General features: G+C 52.6%; 6 protein-coding genes across 6 annotated transcripts; 3 read left to right on the forward strand and 3 right to left on the reverse strand.

Moving 5' to 3' along the window:
- Positions 1-1079: 1079 nt before the first annotated feature.
- On the forward strand, positions 1080-2154 carry P152DRAFT_436309 (uncharacterized protein; the record flags this gene model as incomplete). The annotated part of the gene is made up of 3 exons (XM_033677554.1): positions 1080-1126; positions 1182-1857; positions 1929-2154. 3 exons carry the CDS (start codon positions 1080-1082, stop codon positions 2052-2054), a joined length of 849 nt encoding a protein of 282 aa, XP_033533845.1. The 3' UTR covers positions 2055-2154.
- A 709-nt stretch (positions 2155-2863) lies between these two features.
- On the forward strand, positions 2864-3370 carry P152DRAFT_449495 (uncharacterized protein; the record flags this gene model as incomplete). The annotated part of the gene is made up of 1 exon (XM_033678112.1): positions 2864-3370. One exon carries the CDS (start codon positions 2864-2866, stop codon positions 3368-3370), a length of 507 nt encoding a protein of 168 aa, XP_033533846.1.
- Positions 3371-3867: 497 nt separating this feature from the next.
- P152DRAFT_449496 (heat shock 70 kDa protein) lies at positions 3868-5902 on the reverse strand (the record flags this gene model as incomplete). The annotated part of the gene is made up of 2 exons (XM_033678113.1): positions 3868-5084; positions 5152-5902. 2 exons carry the CDS (start codon positions 5900-5902, stop codon positions 3868-3870), a joined length of 1968 nt encoding a protein of 655 aa, XP_033533847.1.
- A 1149-nt stretch (positions 5903-7051) lies between these two features.
- On the forward strand, positions 7052-8650 carry P152DRAFT_28584 (uncharacterized protein). Its single transcript, XM_033674964.1, has 4 exons — positions 7052-7279; positions 7410-7456; positions 7508-8319; positions 8370-8650. Exons 2-4 carry the CDS (start codon positions 7433-7435, stop codon positions 8440-8442), a joined length of 909 nt encoding a protein of 302 aa, XP_033533848.1. The 5' UTR covers positions 7052-7279; positions 7410-7432; the 3' UTR covers positions 8443-8650.
- A 276-nt stretch (positions 8651-8926) lies between these two features.
- On the reverse strand, positions 8927-11244 carry P152DRAFT_367617 (CTR1 suppressor protein; the record flags this gene model as incomplete). The annotated part of the gene is made up of 4 exons (XM_033675451.1): positions 8927-10075; positions 10120-10388; positions 10437-11028; positions 11101-11244. Coding segments are annotated over 4 exons (2154 nt in total), but the record flags the coding sequence as incomplete, so codon positions are not given.
- A 923-nt stretch (positions 11245-12167) lies between these two features.
- On the reverse strand, positions 12168-14734 carry P152DRAFT_473935 (glutaminase GtaA; the record flags this gene model as incomplete). The annotated part of the gene is made up of 10 exons (XM_033681282.1): positions 12168-12264; positions 12331-12466; positions 12527-12670; positions 12721-12923; positions 12978-13347; positions 13396-13609; positions 13660-14099; positions 14151-14388; positions 14446-14506; positions 14559-14734. 10 exons carry the CDS (start codon positions 14732-14734, stop codon positions 12168-12170), a joined length of 2079 nt encoding a protein of 692 aa, XP_033533850.1.
- Between the last annotated feature and the right edge of the window lie 160 nt (positions 14735-14894).

The following is a 14894-nucleotide window of genomic DNA, read 5'->3' on the forward strand; positions in this document are numbered from 1 at the left end:
CGGCCTAAGGCAGAAGGGATGGGTAGACCGTATGCCCACAGATGTAAATAGCAGATCGCAGTGAGAGAGATCTTCTCCTTCTCTCTTTAGCAATTCAACAGCGTTACCAGCTTACCAAATCCTTCGTGGTTTGGGCCCACGACACAGTAAGGGAGAACTCCATACTATTCAAGGGAAATAGGATGAAGAACAATGGTAACAAGCTATTGTTCTAGTTATCTGTATGACTGTCCAATATTGGTAACTTAGAATAGTTGCGTAAGGCAAGAGAAGACGAGACGAGACGAAACAGACAAATCTCAATATGTTATATGGTCCCTGGCCTGTGGCCTGGACCCTTGAGTATGCATGTGGCTGACACCACAGGGATGTGGCTAGTGGATGGCATAGAGGATTATCAAGGAGATGGTTTATGTGGGAGCAGTGTGTTAGGACGGAGCAGTGTTAAGGAGCAGTGTTAAGGAGTTGTGTTAAGGAGCTGTGTTAAGGAGCTGTGTTAAGATAGCAGAGAGAAGAGTTGATATCTCGCGTAATTATAGAGGCGCTGGGAGATTTCTTCCTTCTCTCTCTTCAGTTTAGATCAACGAAACTTGGTAAGAACAGGACCCCCGGTTTGTAACCACCCCGATTTGTAACCACTTCACACGCAGCAACACCAACAACAGAGGACTGTAGATTCTGTATAATAACTCCACCAATATTGAAATTTATATAACTAACTACTTGTTCTAACTAATTATGTGGCTGAACCAGTGTGGCTAGTAGATTCTGCTACGTATGCGTTTGTGTTAGACATGCAGGTCTTTCTATCCCTCAATGTGGATTACTCTTTCCTTTCCTTTCCTTTTCTGTAGCTTAGTTTCACACAAATACAACTCTATCGAGACCACTCTGGCGTTCAGTGTTTCACTATGTTGTGATATGGTATCGGGAGATACATCACAAGGTATAGATCTTTTAGAGAGGAGTATTAACTAAGGCTTGAGGTATAAGCCTAGAAGTTTATAATAATGAAGATAGTTATTAATTTTAACATATAATTAGAGTCTGAGTTGAGCTGGCCGCCCTTCAGAAGTTCAATGTTCCCGCATGGAGTACAGAATCCTCATGAGTACTACCATACCTTGTGAGTCCGCTTTCCGACCACTTCTCTGAGGAAGAATCTAATGGCTGTTGCCCAGTGGCGATCCCGCAGGATTTACTGATAGCGACGCAACCTGGGAACAATTCTTATCGGCTTGTATAGCGAATTTGGACAATTGCCCCTTTTCAAAGTATGCTAGTGATACCGCCGATTTAGAAAAGATATTGGATGATCTCTTCGACGACATCAAGTACAATCCAATACCTATTGGGACAGAGTTCATCGTGGACTACACCATGGTCAAATCCTTTACCTGGGGAAAACTTTACTACCCAAAGCAGTATACCCTCCTCGTCGCTGCACTCGAGGCCGTCCTCACCCGCAATGTGACGACGCTCGCGCTGGCGCTTTCCGCCCAACATGGTTCGGCGGAACCGGCGGTTGCCAACGCATCCCCCGAGGCCCAACAAGGGATCAAATGCGGCGACAAGTTCCTGCGGTCCGACGACGTCGGGCCCCTGGAGGCCTCGCTCCGAGACGAGATCTATAAGGCCAGTGCCCGGTTTGGGGACGCCGCAACCCTGGACATGACAGGGTGCGCCCGCTGGGACTTCGAAGCCAAGGAGCGCTACGACGGCGACTTCCAGGTCAAGACCAGTTATCCTGCGCTCATCATTGGCAATACCTGGGACCCAGTGACGCCTATCAAGTCTGCCTTTAACATCAGCAGCGGATTCGAGGGAAGCGTCGTGCTGCGACACAATGGGCACGGTGTAAGTGATGTACCCCGCTTTCCGGTTGCTCCAGTGTGCCTTGATCGAACGAGACGGCTAACCTGTTATAGCACATGTCGATTGCGCAGATCTCATCATGTACGTCGAAGTACATTGCGGATTACTTTATCAACGGCACACTGCCTGCGCTGGATACTTCCTGCGAGCCTGATACCCCGCTGTTTGCAATGCCATGAAGGAGGCGTTGTTCTGCTGTTGAAGACACGGTCGCTCTGTTTGCAATTCGATATCACGAATTATAGACGGGTAGCTAGACGAGCTTGATAATAGTAATTCGAGAAGTTCATTTCGACAGTAATTACAGCCTTACCCTGACGTTTGGCAGAACGATTTAGTGTTGTCGTACGATAGTAAGTGCTCGTGAACGTTAGATACTAGATTGGAGGAGGGAAGTATTCATAATATATGATTAACTGTTACAAAGACGACAATAGGAGAAGAAGAAAGATGTGGATTACTATGGAGGCTAATTACGGAGTGGAGCGCAGAAATAGATGGGGTGGTCACCTGACCCTAAATGCCTGAGGCATAAAGGCAGAATACCTCTCTAGACGTGCCCGACGTCTCCGTCATAACCAGAACAAATATCCCCCACGTGAGCCGACCGAAGTTGGCCCGAACAGGCGCAGGAATCAATCACCAGAACAATTATTCCCCAAAATCCTGTATCTTGGCCTGATCTTACAAAAGGGTCTAATCGATAGGGCTGCTTAGAAGACGTTCACCCCTCTCCAGAAATTTATTCCAATGATTGCGACTCTTGGATATCACGAATTACTCCTGCCGTCCTGTGCTGTGCATCTATAAACAACGACACTCGTTCTATACGTTATTGCGGAAGCAGAAAACCCAGGTGGATCTCTGTACCATCGCAACTTGAGCGTCTGGAGATAGCGAGGAGCGCAGTCGCCATCACATAACCACATCGTCAGTCCCCTAATATATCCAACCATATCTCATGCTAATCTATATTCTAGATCCGAAAATGGGCTGGCCATGGACATCCTCAGATAAACCCTCCTCACCCTCATCATCATCCTCCTCACCTCCCCAACCGTCCACAATCGCGCCCTCGACCGAATCACCACCTCCCTCGACACCCCCCCAAACCACCACCTCCACCTCCACCACCACCCCATCATCGTCAACGACCACCCCCCCATCCCCCCTCCGCACCGCTACCCTCCCCACCACCCTCTCCTGCCGCGCCTCCTTCGACTCCGCCTTCTACTGCCAATCCCTGGGCGGCAAATTCAACGACATCTACCGCCACGGCGCCCTCCGCTCGTGTAGCGACCACTGGGCCGAGTTCTGGTTCTGCATGCGCATCAAGAGCAAGGATGAGAACTATAAAAAAGAGGCGGTGAGGGATTACTTTGAGAGCAGGGAGCGGGAGAGGTATGGGGCGGGAAAGAGGAGTAGTGAGGAGGTGTGGGAGGGGAGGAGGGAGAGAGTGGGGAGGGCGTGGGATTGGGATCCGGAGGGGGTGTGAGGGGAGCGGAGTTGGGATAGGGGATATGTATTATAGTTTGAGACAGGTGGTTGTACGATATGGGAAGGAGAAAACCATCACAATCTCTGCTGGGGTTTGGATCGGATGGACGGAGCGGATCTTGGAATCCATCACGGATCTACCAATCAGTTTTCATCAAGGCAAGAGTTGTTTGAAATTTGATTCATTGTTTTGAAATCTACCCGAATGGTCATCCCCGAATCATGAAGAGCCATCGCCATTTTTTCATCCACCACCTCCACGTTACCAATTCATGATCGATCATCCTTCGTCCCCATGTATTCACCACCATCCATCAAATGAAACTCGTGATTCCCATGTCAATGTCTAAGCGACCATGCCGCAGCAGTAACGAAAAAGTGAAAAACTCCGAGATTCCTAGGACCCGTTGTCAAAGTCCGTGAATCCACCCGAGCGGGAAAAAGGGAGGGGTATGCGTGCGAGAAAGCAGGGTTGGGTTGGGGGAGAGGAGGCGTCTAATCGACCTCCTCGACGGTCGGGCCGTCATCGCCACCCGCGCCCGGAGCCGGGCCGCCCGCACCAGGGAAGCCGCCGGGACCGCCGGGCATGCCGCCCATGCCGGGCATGCCCTCAGCGCCGCCGGCGCCCTGGTAGAACTTCATCATGATGGGGTTGGCGATGCCCTCGAGCTCCTTCTGCTTGTCCTCGTACTCCTCTTTGGTGGCGGTCTGGTTGTCGTCCAACCAGGCGACGACGGAGTCGACCTCGGACTTGAGCTTCTCCTTGTCGGCGGCGTCCAGCTTCTCGTCGACCTTGGGGTCCGAGACAGTGTTGCGGAGGTTGTAGGCGTACGACTCGAGGCCGTTCTTGGCGCCGATGCGGGCGGCTTCGGCCTCGTCCTCGGCCTTATACTTCTCGGCCTCGGACAGCATGCGCTCGATCTCCTCCTTAGACAGGCGGCCCTTGTCGTTGGTGATGACGATCTTGTTGGTCTTGCCGGTACCCTTCTCGAGCGCGGAGACGTTCATGATGCCATTGGCGTCGACGTCGAAGGTGACCTCGATCTGGGGGACTCCACGCGGCGCCGGGGGGATGCCGGTGAGCTCGAACTTACCGAGGAGGTTGTTGTCCTTGGTGCGCGCACGCTCACCCTCGTAGACCTGGATGAGGACACCGGGCTGGTTGTCAGAGAAGGTGGAAAACACCTCGGACTTCTTGGTAGGGATGGTGGTGTTGCGCTTGATGAGCGGGGTCATGACACCACCAGCGGTCTCGATACCGACAGAGAGCGGTGCGACGTCGAGCAGGAGGATCTCGTTGGTGGACTTGGATGATTGGTCGCCGGAGAGAATGGCGGCCTGGACAGCGGCACCATAGGCAACGGCTTCATCGGGATTGATGGACTTGTTGGGCTCCTTGCCGTTGAAGAAGTCGGAGACGAGTTTCTGGATGCGGGGGATACGGGTGGATCCACCGACGAGGACGATCTCGTGGACGGTGGACTTGTCGATCTTAGCGTCGCGGAGGACACGCTCGACGGGCTCCATGGTGGAGCGGAAGAGGTCCTGGCACAGCTCCTCGAAGCGAGCACGGGTGATGGAGGTGTAGAAGTCGATGCCTTCGTAGAGCGAGTCGATCTCGATGGAGGTCTGGGCGGAGGATGAGAGAGTGCGCTTCGCACGCTCGCATGCGGTGCGGAGACGTCGTAGGGCACGGGCATTGGAGGTCAGATCTGAAGTAGGTGAGTTAGCAACTGGTTTTGACGATGATAAAGGTGGAATGAGATATGATGAACTAACCCTTCTTGTGCTTGCGTTTGAACTCATTTACGAAGTGGTTGACCAGACGGTTGTCGAAGTCCTCACCACCCAAGTGAGTATCACCGGCGGTCGACTTGACTTCGAAGATACCCTCCTCGATGGTCAGGAGCGAGACATCGAAGGTACCACCACCCAAATCGAAGATGAGGACGTTGCGCTCACCGACGGTCTTCTTGTCCAGACCATAGGCGATGGCGGCGGCAGTGGGCTCGTTGATGATACGGAGGACGTTGAGACCGGCAATGAGACCAGCGTCCTTGGTTGCTTGACGCTGCGAGTCATTGAAGTAGGCCGGGACGGTGACAACGGCATCGTTGACGGTGCCACCGAGGTAGGATTCGGCAGTTTCCCTCATCTTGGTGAGGATCATGGCGGAGATCTCCTCGGGAGTGAAGGTCTTGTCCTCGCCCTTGAACTCCACGGAGATGACGGGCTTGGAGGCCTTGTCGATGATCTTGAAGGGGAAATGCTTCATGTCGGCCTGGACCTCCGCGTCCGCGAACTTGCGGCCGATGAGTCGCTTCGCATCGAAGACGGTGTTGGTGGGATTCATGGCAACCTGGTTCTTCGCGGCATCACCGATGAGACGCTCGGTGTCGGTGAAAGCCACGAAGGACGGGGTGGTGCGGTTTCCCTGGTCATTGGCGATGATCTCAATGCGGTCATCTCGGAAGATACCAACGCATGAGTAGGTGGTACCCAGATCGATACCGATGGCGGGGCCCGGCATTGTGGTGGGATATGAGGATGAGAAAAGTGTGGAGGGGCTAAAGTGACGTAGCAGGGATAATCAGATCTAGAGAACCTGATGCGAGGGAGCCAGAAGGAGCTCAACAAGACAACAGATGACGGGAGTGGTAGAGAGTGTAGGTGTAGGAGTAAGTGTTTGTATTTTGATGGAAGTGTGGGAGAAGTGTGTGTGAGAGGTTGATGACTGGGAATTTTGTGTTTAAGTAGGAAGTCGTGGGTTGGGGCAGGAAAAGGCTAGAGGCAGCACTGAGATTCACTGTGTTTCGCCTGGCTTCCACGCGCTTCCATGCAACTCCAGCTTGCCGTGACAACGAGCGCCAACGAACGAGTGAGAACACGCCAGAATGGTGAATCCCAGCAATCCATATGCACTTGGCCCACAATGTCGGATAATTTTGATGGAGATTTTTGACGGATAATTTTGACCTCATTGATGATGACAGGACTTTGGGGATGAACGGTGGTCAATTGGACACAAGAGCAGTGCATGTCGCATATCACGAAGGCATGATTATCGGAGATACCAGCTTGAGGATCAATCTAATACTGATGGCATCGAAAAAAGATGCAAAGGCTGCTATATTCTGAACATCTACTCCGTATGTCAGGAGGATGAGGTGCATCACAACTTTCCAGAGCCCAAGGCTCTGAAGTCGGAACATCGTCATCCTTTGACTGCTGGAATCTCTCTGAATCCATCAGGGTCCATGGCTCCATTGATTCTGCCCCTCCATTCGCCACGGCTGTCGATCACAACCGGATGTTGCCTATTCACAGTGAGAGTCCATGTCGCAACAAGAGCAATCGGCCTTCATCATCACGGCCATTTTGGTGCTTGTTGGTCTAGATCCTTCAATCCCCTAACAGATATAAGCTGAAGGATAGTGACAAGCACATTGTAGAATTTTCTAGCCGTCTGTCTAGCATCTTCATTTCGATAGACGAGTGGGTGGTTACAGTTGGTGAGGGACTGTGGCTGAGTCGATGTTTATGTCTAAGGCATAAATTTATGCCTTAAAACACAGATGGAGGGATCCTTCAACTATTTCTGCACGTGACTAGAGGTTGTAGCCAACTTTAAGCCTCAGGCATTCAGGCTTAAAGCACGTGATAACGTGTGAGCTCTGGGCCCATAAAACGCGTCTCTTCAACGTCACACATCGTTCCGAGTGCGCCATGACATAGACATGATTGGGGGTCGCGACATCATTTTTATGTGTACAGCAGGTATCCCGTTGCACCTTAATTTAGACCCTTACAACCAATATATTATATCTCCTTCAGTGATTTAGCTACTCATAATTCATCATTTGCAAGAGTTGTTCGTTCAGAACCTGCTTCCTGCATGAATAGATTGGTAAACCCTCGTCCCATCCGAGTCAGCCGGCACACTCCGTTTTATACCTCTACTTGATATCCGCTCGATCTTTCCCACAACTAGGATCCCTCTTTATTCTTTGCGTACCCTCTTTAATATCATCAGCTAGATACATAACCTTATCCAACCGGAATGGCGGATACTAGCACACTGGCTGTAAGTTTTTATGAACTTCGACCCATCTATATGCCCCTGACGTGTCGACAGCTGCTCTCGCGAAAGGATCGAGAGGCTGTGCAACAAATAAACGCCGACAACGCTGCGGCCCCCAAGGCCGGTGCAAAAGGCTTGAAATCCACCCTCGGCAAGCGCAAATCCGACGCGACCACTGACGCCGAGTCCGACGACGAGAGCGACTGGGACCTCTTCGCAGCTATCGAAGACATCCCCATCACCAAGACCCCCGCCCAAGTGCGCACCCAGATCCGCCGACTCATTGACAGCGGCGAGCTCAAGATCGGCGAGTTCTGCAAGAAGATCGGCGTCAGTAACAGGTCATACAATGACTTCATACGGCAGACCCGCGGCGGCGACAACAGCAACACCTACATCCACGGCCTCGCCTACCTGCAGTACCGCGCGCGCAAGGGCAAGAAAATCACCACCAAGCGCCCCAAAAAGGACGTCGATGCGTCAGGAAAGCCCGTCGCGGTCGACTGGGACGTCAGCGCCATCCACCTCGACGGCGAAGACGCCAACGCCGTCGAGGTCTACGACACCTGCGACGAGGTGCGCCGCAAGGTCGACGCCCAGCTGCGCAAGCCGGGCGTCACCCAGGCCGCGCTGATGCGCGCTATCAAAGCACAGTTCCACCCCCCCAAATCCCTCTCCTCGAGCAGCCTGCAGAATTTCCGCAACAAGCGCGGCGCCAACGCCGGGGCTACGTCGGACGTGTTCTATGGCGCGTATGTCTTCTTTGAGAAGATGAGGTTGAAGGAGGGGAAGCCGAAGTCGGCTCATCGGCAGCGCATGGAGCAGGAGTGGCCTAGAGGGTTCGACCTGAAGCACGGGAGCAATACGTATGTGACGATGGTGAAACAAGGATCTCGCTATTTACTGATTTGATTAGCTCATATATATGTTTGGGGGACGAGCGGCCGCAGATCGACCAGTATGGCAAACTCTCCATTGTGGGGAGGTAAATCCGGCAGTAAAGCGTATGTGGTTCCCCTGGGCCGTGAAGGGTTCTTCTAATTAATTGGATTCGATTTCGGCTATATGTATTTTTAATCGGCATTTTAGACCCAATATCAGGATCGGTTCGAACTGCTTTCACGATATCGGAGTACAGCAGCCTTATAATTACAATACTACTTAACTGAAGGGGGAATAAAAGCAATTTCAGTCGTGGAACTTGAACTAAAAGCTCCAGAATTACTGTTACCAAGTGTTTACACAACTACTTCGGACACATGACGCAAGCCCTCATAATAGTAAGGCCAGTAGGGGCCCCCAAACACCCGAACACCGCCGCTCACTCTCCATGAAACCAATTCCCAGACAAAAACAAACCCCTCAAACCCATTTACCTGCATATCAAAAGCCACATCCCCACGCCTACATATCCTTCTTCCCCTCCACCCCCGGGGTCTCCCTCCCACTCGTACTTCCACTCTCCCACCCACCCTCACTCCTCCTCCTCTGCCCCCGCTCCTTCATCGCCCCCCGAATCTTCTTCGACACCTCGTCGAACGACCCCTTCGAATCCAGCGTACTGAATGCCTGCACCGGGAACCCCCCACTCGAGCTCGCCCGACTGCGGCTCTTACTCGGCGTCGCGGGTCGCGTCGCGAATAGCCCGATGCCCGCCAGGTTGTTGAACGACTCGTTCGGCGGCAGGTTCCCCGCCATCGATGACCCCCCGCCGATGCTCGCCGGCGGCTGCCCCCCGCTCCCGGGCGATGTCGGCGGCGAGTCGACGTTGAACACGTCCCGGCTGTCGACGCGGCCGTGACTGCGCGACGGGTTCGACGACGTGGTCGGGTCGCCTGGGCGGAACGGGTCGGCGACGATGCGCGCGGCGTCGAAGTCCGGGAAGAGTTCTGGGCCGAGGGTGTTGATGAGATCGGTGACCTGGTGGGCGAGGGCGGCCCGGCGGGCGCGCAGCTTGACGAGGACGTTGCCAGCGGTGGGGTTGAGGGCAAGGAGGAGGGGGCGGAGGGATTTGAAGACGTCCATGCCGACTTCGCCGAAGCGGAGCGCCGCGTAAGTGATGGCCGGGAAGAAGATGTAGCCGAAGAGAAAGGTCATCCAAAGGGGGACCCAGTCGGGGACGCGACCGCCGATTCGGGTGCGGTAGGTCCAGATGGCGAGGAGGATGGTGTAGAAGTTGTAGAGAAGGGGTGCGAAGGCTAAGGAGACGAGCAGCTTCCAGGTCGCTATGACGTCGCGTGCTTGGATTTTGACCGTCGAAGCGGCTAAGGCCTCTTTGGACTTCTTGATGGAAATGAGCTTGCCGGCAATGAAAACAGGTGCGAACAAGAACAGCCCTGGTAGCACGCCCAGAGAAAGCAACAAGAGCTTCCCCACACGGTATACCAGGGTGAAGAACACTTTAGGAAACGACAGCTTCGCATATTCCACTTGATGGTCCCGGATGTTGAGTGACATCAGCTGCTGGTTGTAATCCAACACGGATTTCTTCAAGTTGATAATGCGAGGATCATCCTTGTACATCGTGTAGCCCTTGACTAGGCGACGGTTGAGCTCGACCACCATCGGAAGTGGGAAGTTCTTATGCTTCGTGTTATATAGCCGTCGGGCAGCTTGGATCAACTGATCGATGTTAGATTGGGAAATCATGCAGTCGGAGTACGTACCATCAAAGTGTCATAGTCAGGACTAGTAACCGTGACAGCAACCAGCGCATCGTAAATATTCGCCAAGAGCTTTCCAACCGCTTCTCGTCGCTCGCCTGTCTTATACAACTCCACTAGCTCTGGCGGCACTTCGACCGGAGTGCCAAACTCCACCACTGCTCTGGAGCGGAACTTGTGTGCATGGAAGTAGTTCATACCGCACGGGATGATTTTGAGATCACAGTTCGGATCTGCTGCTAGTGCACCAAGGGCCATTATGGCCACACCAGCTGTGAACGTGTTAGTCAAGTAAATCGATTCGGCATGCATGAACCTACCTTTTAACGGCAACAGTTCCGTGCGATCGTGACTACCACCCTCAGGGAAGATACCAACGCATCCGCCACTATGTAACCTCTTGAAGACCGCATCGTAAACTTCCGTCTGGTCGACCTTCGGCGCGACTTTAAATTCGATCCCCTTGAACTCTCCTTGGTCAGACCTGCTTGGCGCTCCGTTCGCCCCGTCTTCCTTGGACATCTTTCCCGTCAGCTGTCGCAGAGCCACATCTCCCTTAAATGGCTTCTTCACCCGAATCTCCTCGGGTCCCTTGATCTCTAGAATCTCTGCATTTGCCGTAATATTGTCCACTGCAGGCAAGACTAGGAGCCCACCGACCCGAAACTCGGAGCTCTCGAAGTTGGTATCGACGCCTCGGACGAGAGTGGGGTCGTTCTCCGGGTCTGGTAAGTAGATTCGCCCTTTCGTCAGCCTGACGCTGTCCAGAGCCCGTCCGACTGGTACCGCGCCAACACTCCTCGACATGAACCCCACGAACTTTCTGCGGATGGACTTTTCGGCGATGAGGAAGGAGATGCGGCGGTGGGCTTCCCGGCGGATGACGCGCATGAGGATGAGGGGATCGACGAACTAGAGGAATGTCAGGCAACCATTAGAACACGGTTCACCGTTCACGATGCGAACCAGAATCGGGAAACGTACCTGATTCGCGTGCGGAGCAGCGACGAAGATCACCGGCCCTTTGCGCGGAATTTTCCAGGAGCTGCGCGGATGCACTTCGCGGAAGAAGAGGTCGAAGAGGATGGAGAAGGCCCAGACGACGACATCGTAGACGAAGGTATTCATGGTCGACCGCGTCTCGGGCTTCTTATTCTTGTAGTTTGAATCGTGGTGTGAATCGTGCGGCATAGTCGATTGGGATGTAGACGGTATGGACTCGGAGGTTGATAGGGATGATGATTAACGAGGGACGAGGAACAGTATGGTATGATTCGGAATATATATGACCTCTTGTCCTCCTTCGGAAAATATCGTAAGGTATAGATAGAGAGCTGAAAATCCCGATATCGTGACCAACCAGCCTGGATTGTATCACGACACGAATTTGCGACAAGCCATACGCAAACAATGGCTTAGCAAGCTGTTGTCCCACCTCCAAGCAGAGACATCTACGCTCAATCAATAACGGCGTCGAAATCGTTCGTAGGATCAAGCTTGGCCGTGGAACGTGTGGAATGCAGGCGAGGCGGAGAAAAATAACCTGGCGATGCGCGAGAGGGTTGAAAAGTTGAATGGAGGGGATACCTGTCCTGTTGAGGAATCAGGATTGCGTGTAGGGTGGGATGAGATGCATAATTTGATGCTCGGTTTTGGTGTAAGGGAGATCGGGAGAAAGCTGGGGTTAGTTAGCGGTTCGTTTCGTCAGTTAGTGGTGAACTGGTGAAGCAAGGTTGGGCCTGGTAGCTTTCGCTTACCATACATGATACAAGCCACAGCGATGGATATGCTCGGTCTGGGGTTTTCCATAGCTGGTGATTGGATCGATGCTCGATAATTATGGGCTTACGGAATACAGATGGTGGGATTTAGACTACTATCAGTGTGTAAGGGGGACGGTTGGAAATCTCGATACTGAAAGACCACCATTCTTGCATCGTGATCACTTCTGCTTCCGGTCGGTAACCAAGGTGTCATTCAACCCATTCAACTATAGGACGGCGTATATAAAGGTGCTTCACATTCCAGGGATGCTTCTCCAGAGTTCCATCTTAGCTAGAATGCTTCGTCTTCATCGCTTCCGGTAAAGCCAATAGCGCAAAACTTCCTCCCATCACCGGACGAGCTACGAACTGAAATCCGGGATACCTGGTGTGCCGGATTAGCTTCTGTTCCACTCCCTCAGATGATGTCGCTAGCAGCTGGCAGACTTACCCTCCGGTATCTGATTCATACAGATCAGTCAACGCCCGATCGGTCGTGGTGACGTTGACCCACCTGGCCAGCGTGCTCAGGATCAAGTCGCGTGTCTCTACCGACGCTATGGAGGCCACAAATATTTCCCAATCCGCTACAGAGGAAAGTCAGCATACAGCAAGAGCGAACGCGTTGGTCGGATGAGTATGGATACCTTTAGTCCAGAGGTGGCGGGTATCCAACGGCACACCGAACTCGTTCAGGACGGTAGGATAGAACAATGACTGCATGTCATAGACGGACTGCGGTACAAGATTGAGTCCCAATACACGATCCGCATACAAATTATAGAGGAGATCTGCGATGCCAAGGTTAGCTGGATCGAGGGGGTTGGCTCCTGGAACTGACTGAATGACTCATTCTTGCCGTAATTCAGCGTCGTATGCGGTGGATTGGCGTCATGCGCAATGCCATAGGTCTGCCACTTGGAAATGTACTCGTGCGCAATGCTGGTGTAGTTCTGCGCCTCGTCGTGAGCTCCTGTCAAGTCGGCGATTTGAGACATTGCCTCAATTCCAATAATGCCCTTCAGCGCGAGATTGGTTTGATTTCTGTGCACTTTGTTAGCTCGATGCAGCCCTGTTGGGTTGCCAGATATAGCGTACGCGAGTAACCCAGCAAAGTCGTCAGTCGAAAGCTGGTTCTCAGGAATCAGTGCCTCATCCACAAGGAACTCCGCCCATTGCTTGAGAATCTTGTAATGTTGTTTCAGGTAATCGGTGTCCTTGCTGCGTTGGGCGTATGAGAGGGCCATGATGATCATATTGCCACATTCTTCCAGAGGCATTTCTTGAGCGACTCCGTCAGGATGTCCCGTCGCATTCGGATAATGCGCGCCGAGATCATGGATTGAAAATGCTTTAGGGTACTTCCCGGCTTCTTGGTTCTCGAAGTGAGGATCCAAGAGCAGTTTGAGAAGAGAAGGGTTAAAGTATAGGAATAGGGGATATGCAGGGAAGATTACGTCGACGGTTTCTGCGACACTATCAGTGGAGGGGTTGAACATTGGAGCGGATGACATACGCATGTTTCCATTGGACGAGATTTCCTTTAGGAAGAGATAATATTTATCCGCTGAACCCGCAAGTTGGGTGGCTCCAAATGTTTGGCGGACTGTGAGCGAGGTAATCGTCAGGTAATCTTGTCCGGCCGCCTTGCGCGACTCCTTCGCGACCTTCTGATCTAGGGCATCCGACATGGTCACCGCAGTGGAATAGTCATGATGGAAGAAGTCAAGCTTTGAAAACATTAGCATCGTTCCTTTTCAATATACAACAGAATACTCACAGCAGCTATCCCATCTGGGAAATAGGCCTGCCACAAAGCAGGGAGCGGTTCATACGGACCTGCGCCTTCGAACTGGACTACAAAGTCTTGTGCAAGACCAATCGAAAAGAGGGTAGAAACCTCCGAGCGTGCACAGTTTCCAAAATCTTTGGAAAAAGCAAAGACGGGCCAGTCATCGTTGATCGGCCTGTACTGGTAATCTTCCGTGTTGCTCAGGACTCCCATCAGAGCGAAGGTGGACCGAACTCCAGCATCAGATCCGGTCTGATAAGTCACCCCGGGTGTATTGTCCGTTGCGTAGAACCATGTGCCCCATTCGGCCTGGTCGCGGTTCTCAGTGAATGCCAGTTCTTCCTGTCGAGAGAAGCTGTGATACGTGACATTTCCGGTATCGCCACGGTTCCACTGAACAACAGCACCTTGGTTTCCAGATGCCCATTCTGAGATATTATTAGTGGATAGAGGCTTCCGAATGACGGTCAGCTACTAACCGGCAGACACATCTGTATACAACTGGACTTGATGGTGAGCGTCGTCCAACGACGTCACGCGGACTTCAAGATAGGAGAAGACGAGGCTCTGTCTCTGGGGATCATCGGGATACACCGGTGAAAGAAATTCAACCTTCATCTCCACTTTGTCGGCGACATTGAAGGTGAAGATGCTTCGCGTGGACGTGTACTCAAATGCAGTCTGGGTTGCTAATGGGGGTCTTGGATTTGGGTTGCCCTAAAACGTATACTGGTCAGTAACAGTCTCCTTTCTAACGCCAGCAAGAGAATTTACCATCCATGTATAAGCCTTGCCATCGACTCGAATCATACCCGTCCACGCGGTTATTCTGCCCCTACAAGTTTGTTAATAGAAGTAGCTTGAGTCCTATAGATCCGACGACAGACTCCCAGAATTGCGGCCACTGGCCCGGTAGGATTGCTCCATCGTTTCCTGCTTGAAGCCAAGTGTTCAGGTATGGCGATTTAACAGCGAGAGGAATAGCCGGCGGCCGTGCCGGCGAGAAGGTTGAGGCATTGGCGACGGCTAGCAAAGCCCCGACGAAGAATGAAAGCAGCAGCATCGCGAGAGAAGCTGACGGGGACTGAATAGCGAATGCAAATATGTATCAAGAACCGAAGCTAAACATATATATTGATAGTACGGGAAGCCTGCGTCTCGTGGTCGCAGCATCGGACAAGAAAACACCCCGCATGCTTCACAGACTTGGAGGTCGGGGTAAT

This window comes from Eremomyces bilateralis, assembly GCF_010015585.1.
Source record: "Eremomyces bilateralis CBS 781.70 unplaced genomic scaffold P152scaffold_10, whole genome shotgun sequence".
Taxonomy (NCBI): Eukaryota; Fungi; Ascomycota; class Dothideomycetes; order Eremomycetales; family Eremomycetaceae; genus Eremomyces; species Eremomyces bilateralis.